Source organism: Cynara cardunculus (assembly GCF_001531365.2).
Source record: "Cynara cardunculus var. scolymus isolate 2C chromosome LG 13, CcrdV1, whole genome shotgun sequence".
Taxonomy (NCBI): Eukaryota; Viridiplantae; Streptophyta; class Magnoliopsida; order Asterales; family Asteraceae; genus Cynara; species Cynara cardunculus.
This window is the reverse complement of record NC_037540.1, coordinates 39,196,535-39,202,534: the sequence shown is the minus strand read 5'-3', so window position 1 is coordinate 39,202,534 and position 6,000 is coordinate 39,196,535. Positions and strand designations below refer to the sequence as shown.

The 6,000-nt window shown below is 35.7% G+C and overlaps 1 protein-coding gene across 1 annotated transcript; it reads right to left on the bottom strand.

The window, feature by feature from the left end:
* Positions 1–273: 273 nt before the first annotated feature.
* LOC112525520 (isocitrate lyase) lies at positions 274–2,921 on the bottom strand. The gene is made up of 3 exons (XM_025135682.1): positions 2,835–2,921; positions 1,069–2,671; positions 274–569 (listed from the first exon to the last, which is right to left on the bottom strand). Exons 1-3 carry the CDS (start codon positions 2,862–2,864, stop codon positions 475–477), a joined length of 1,728 nt encoding a protein of 575 aa, XP_024991450.1. The 5' UTR covers positions 2,865–2,921; the 3' UTR covers positions 274–474.
* Positions 2,922–6,000: the final 3,079 nt, after the last annotated feature.

Below are 6,000 nucleotides of genomic sequence, written 5' to 3'. Positions count from 1 at the left end.
TTGAACCTTAAGAAAAAAAATGTAATTGGTGTTTGGGATTGCTTATAAAAACAACTTATTGACTTATTTCGGTGTAGCACCGGTAATAAACACTTTTGAGTGTTTGGATAAACAACTTATACCGGTGTCAAACCGGTAATAAAGAGTTTTTGAAGAAGTTAAACCCTTCTAAGTTATAATAAGTTGAATATGTATTTTTAATTTATAAACCAAACCTAAAGAAAAAATAAGAAGTTGTTGAGAGTGAAAACAAAAATAGTGAACACTTTAATTTGATATGAAAATGAAACATAAAACAAAAACAAGACGACATTTGTTTTCAAACACCACACTGAAAAATGATCCATAATGCATATGGACTACAACATTATTTCTGCTTCAAACAACCCAAAATAAAATTAAGTAAAAATATCACGCTTCCCGATGCTCCGATCGTCGATGTCGATCCTCCGATCGTCGATGTCGATGGTGGTTCTACATTCTTGATTTAGCAATCATAACGCTACCGTCTCCCATATCGGTCGTCCCCGATCTTGTCCACGTCTCCTTGAACTGTTCCTCGGTCACTCCTGCAAATAACGTCAACACAGTCGGTGATAATACGTTATGGATTTTTCACCAAGTGGTTTGTTCAATAAGTTCAAAAAACTGGTTTAGGGGGTGTTTGAGATTGCTTATTTAAAGTGTTTATTAACTTATTTCAGTGTGGTACCGCTAATAAGGAGTTTTTAGTGTTTGGACGGAGAAAAAAAGAAAATGCTTATACCGGTTTGACACCGGTAATAAGAAGTTTTAATGAGTTACTTCTTTCTAACTTATTAACTTATTCCAATGTGGTACCGGGGATAAGGAGTTTTAGTGTTTGGATGAGAAGAGAAAAGAAAAGGGTATCTCTATCTATTTTATCAGCTTATCCGGTGTGGTACCGCCATAAGCTAATCCAAACACTTTTTATAGAACTTCAGTTTGTCACCATATAAATAAGCTTGTCAAAAAGTGGCCTCAGATTATTAGTGACGGTTCTGTCGTCGCTAAAACTTAATCTAATAGGGTGAAAAACGGGTTTACCTTTGCCCATAGCCGCGGTCGATGTGATGCCGCCCTGAACCGTCCTTAGCACCCGATCATAGTAATTAGCACCGGACCATTTTTGGTGAGCCAATGTGTCCACCCCATTGTTCCTTTCCTCCCTCTGAATCCTCTCCACATAAGCCAACATCCCTCTCGTCGCGAAATCTTTCGCAAACGTGTCGACGATCAAAGCGTCGGCATGGAATCCTGCGAGCGTTATGAACTGCCAAACATACCCGAGTTTCGCTATTCTCGGAATAAAATCCATCATTTGGACATCGGTCATTCCCGATGCATCCCAGTTGAACGATGGTGAGAGATTGTAAGCCAACATAGTCTCCGGTTGCATGGTCTTGACACCGTGTGCGAATTTAGTGCACTCGACCATGTCTGGGCTCGCGGTCTCCATCCAGATCACGTCTGCGTGGTTCGCGAAAGCCCAGCCACGGACTATAGCAGCTTCGACCGAGCCTTTGAACCGGTAGAACCCTTCTCGGGTTCTCGGCAAGTCCCAATCCCAAAAGAAGTTTGTAAGGCCTAATCTCGCGACGATCTCTCTTCCATCTTCGTTTGATAAACACTTTTCGTAGCTCGATGAATTCATCCATTCATTTAGTTTTCGTCTCCTTTCGGTTTCCGGGATGTTCATTGCTCCGATTGCATCAACCACCGCGTCGGAAAACGTCTTCAGCCGCGCCATTGAAAGCCAGTTGTCTTCAAGAGCTTGAAGCTCCGGCCCGGCTTTTCCGGCAGCCATGGCTTCAGATAGAAGTGTGGCTAACCCTTTGCCTTTGAGATTAGGGTTAGTCGCGCCAAGAATGAACTGATGGTCTCTGGTATCGATGTTGGATTGAATCAAAGTCGCGCCGACGGCGTCTGTACGAGCCACCAACACCGTCTCGGTTCCCATTATATCAAACTGAAGCCGAGCCGCGACGAGCCGGTTGATATGCTCACTAACGGCCACCAAAACTTTTCCGGCCATGTGACCGCATTTCTTGGTTACCGACGACTGGTCCTCAATATGAACTCCGGCAGCACCACGTTCCACAAAGAGCTTACAAAGCTTTACAGTGGCGGTGGCGCCACCGAAGCCGGTGTCACCATCGGCTATGATGGGTTTCAAGTAATCAACATAAGGAGTTCGAGCTCGCTCTTCTTGGCTCATGCTCATACGAGCCTCCCTTTGTTTCCGATCATGGTACTGTTGAGCAAAGAACAAGTGTTCAACTTTATTCGGAACGGTGTCGTATGGGTAGTCAGCTAGATCAGGACCCGGCTCGTTAGTCGACGTATGGGTGGAGGAGCATTGCCAGCCGGAGACGTAGATGGTGTCTAGATGCTTAGCCATCATGGTGACTTGAACTGGATCGAGTGCACCAAAAGTCCGAGAAGACGTGCCGTTGGTTTGATGAGCTTTGAGAGTGCGCCATAGCTTCTTGGCTAGCTCATTGGAGCCGTAGGATTGACGGAGGTTGCCACGTAGAGACACCACGTCACGGGCGGAGTACGGGCGGCGCGTGTGTCTGAACCTCTCAGAGTTCCACCATGCTTGCACCTCTGCTACTTCTGCTTGAAATTTTCCTTCTTCTTCCAAAATCTGTTCATTTTAATTCAAAATTTTGTCAGTGATGGAATTCCAAACTACCCTTTTGGTGAAATCAACTCCATACATATAAAACTTATCAAGAAATCATGAAACATATACGTATATATGTGTATATATATTGAATGTAAAGAGAGAATTGAATGAAGTAAGATACCATTGAAGGAACGGAGAAAGATGCAGCCATGAGTAGAACTGTATGTATGTATGTATTGAATATACGAATGCTATACAAGTACCAAGAAGCTCAATGAAATGGATGTCTTCCAAAGTCCTTCAATTTATAACCATTTTCAGGGGTTGGGGTGGGGGTGGTGGGAGGGATGGGGTCGTGATAATTTTTGGATAAGTGTGAAAATAAATTATGTTGTAATAAATTGTTTTATAAATAATAATAAAATAAACGCATGAAAATTTGTGAATATATATATATATATATATACACACACACACACACGTAGAGTTACGATGTTATTTATATAAACTATATAAATCTTATTTAATTAATTATAATGTTTTATTTTTTTAATTATAAAAGGTTGATTAATCATTTTTACTGTGAGTGATATTAATTATGGATATTATCATCATAATTAGATTAATTTTAAAAAAATACATGAAACAATTTCATTAAAATTTCATAAGTATTATATGAAACAATTTCATTAAAATTTCATAAGTATTATATGAAACAATTTCATAATCATATATGAAACAACTTTATTTAAAAAATATTATATGAAACAATTTCATGAAACAAAATCATTAAATTAAACAATAAAATTGACCGATAAGGATGGTTTGCACAGTTTGTACAAATATAAGTGTTTTGCATTTGATCGCTCCTATATATATATATATATATATATATATATATATGTTTAATCATTTAATAACTCTAAAATTTGAAAGATCCGTAAAAACTTTCATTTTAAGGTTTTGTTAACATGTTTTTTTCCCGTCTAAATCCAATATTTAATATATTGGTTATAATATATATTTGTTTCAAATGTATTCGGTTCACAATGTAAAAAAATTTACGTGTATTTTTTATTTCACAAACACGGAAAAAATATTCACATTATGAATCGAATACATATTAAATATACACATTGTGAACAAATATATAACAAACTTTTATGATGGTTAGAGGAAATAATTAAATATGAACGTTTTTATAAGCGACGATAGCTATTAAAAATGAAACCAAAGGGATAAAAAGTGTTAAACATAAATCAAAATTTTAGTTTTCTCTCTCTCTCTCTCTCTCTATATATATATATATATATATATATATATATATATATATATATATATATCATTAAAGATAACATTCACTACTAGAAAACAAAGTATCGACGACGGAAAAAAACCTGTCGTAGATCAGCGACGGATTGACCAAAAACCAGTTCCCTCGCTGATCAGCAACGGATCTGTGAGAGAACTAATTTTTGGTCAATTTGTCGCTGTTTGCAAGGGATCTGCGAGGTATGGTCCAAAAACTACTTCCCTCGCGGATCCCTCATTAAAAGTCTCTCGCTAATCCGTCGCTGAAAGGTTTCCTCGCTGAAAATTTCCCTCGTTAATCCGTCGCCGAAAAGATCCATCGCTAATCCGTTGTTGAAAGTTTCTCTGCTCATCCATAGCTGAAAAATTCTCTCGCTAATCCATCGCTGAAAGTTTCAGTCACTGAAAGTTTCCGTCGCTGCTCAGTTATTGAAAGTTTCCGTCGTTGATCCGTAGCATTACCTACGAGCTTTTGACCAACGAACGATCAACGACGGATGAGACCTTTAGCAACAAATTTGCAAGGGATTTTTCCGCCGTTGGTACTCTTATTTTATAGTGATTCAATGGTAATGTTTTTCCAAATAAATTAGAAAAAGAAATTGTGCAAGGGTTAATTGGTCATTTAATTTTGCCACCATTGATGGTCCTTGCTTGGTAAGACAAACTGAAAAAGTGTATATGTGACTTCACCCTTTTCATATTGGAATATCTTCTATATTTTTATTTTTATTTTTATTTTTATTTAATTTTAAAAAACTTATTTACCCTTTTCTTCAATATTTATTCTTTAATTTGGTCATGTGAAAATTGTTTTGGTTTTAAATCAAATTTAAAACTTCTATTTATAAATCTAAATATAAATATGAGTATTAAATCATTTGTTTATAAATAATTATCATGATGAACAAATATTTGCAAGTGCAATGCCAAAGCAATTGGAAGAGATGTGTATATATCAGATAAATTATTTGATAAGTTAGCTGTTAATTTATAAGTAAGTTATTAATTAATTACATAATTATTAACTGGTAAATTATTTACGTTTGATAAAAGTTAATTGATATAAAATAAAATTAAAAGAATGGGATGTGTGATCAAATATGCAAAATAAATTAAATAGACATAATTAAAAATCTTGAATTTTTTGTAAAATTTATATGACGTGATGTGGATCGTCCCTTGGGTAGATTCACCAAAATCGAGAAAAATAATGTTTGGTTTTCTAAAAGGGATGCATGTGGGACCCACCAAATTGATTTTAATATTTTTTTGTACTTTTTTGGTCAAAGAAGAAGGATCGCCCCCAATGGTCAACCCTCGCCCCCCCGGAGGCGATCCGTGTGGATATTTTCGTAATTTTGGTAAAACTTGGTTATTTCGTTAATATCTCAGGTATATTTTTGGTCATTTTGGTGATTTTTTCCTTTTTAAAACTATCTCTTAAGCTAGTTAATAATTTAGAGGCTGTTTTATTGGTTTCTATTAAGTCTAATATGAATAAAACTATATGTATGGATTAGTCTGTCTAGATAGATTGATAAGGGTTTTGTTTGGGACAATTTTTGTATAGATATAAGGATCGTGTTTTTTAATTGGAATGAAATGTTTGAAAAAAACTTTGCATTTTCTACATAATCTTCCTGTAGAAGCTTATTGAATAATCTCTTATCTATATCATTAAGTTATTACCAAACAATCATGTGTGCATAGCTGATTGAATAAGTTGCGAGTTTCATTAAACTCATTAAACTGATAACAAACAGACCTTTACTAAAGAAAATATTTTCAGTAAGCTAAAAAAGTAAGGTTACTTTTGGCTGTCGACACATGCATTACGATATAATTGGGTTTATATGTCGTCAAAAACGTGTAAATGTCATAATAACTGATTTTATAGAACTTATTTTTATTGGACAAAATAAGTTTATAGAACGTTTTTTTAGCATTTTAACAAGTTATATATATACATATAGGGTTGGGTTCATGTGAGACCAAGAGTTTTTCGTGAGACCCGTAAGACCAATTCTCAACCC

What these genes read in the sequence shown, in the direction of transcription:
- LOC112525520 (XM_025135682.1), bottom strand. Translation starts at nt 2,864, where the DNA reads ATGGCTGCATCTTTCTCCGTTCCTTCAATG. An exon ending in CTTTCTCCGTTCCTTCAATG is followed by an intron (nt 2,672 to 2,834) that starts GTATCTTACTTC and finishes TAAAATGAACAG; the next exon opens with ATTTTGGAAGAAGAAGGAAA. An exon ending in GACCGCGGCTATGGGCAAAG is followed by an intron (nt 570 to 1,068) that starts GTAAACCCGTTT and finishes CGTTATTTGCAG; the next exon opens with GAGTGACCGAGGAACAGTTC.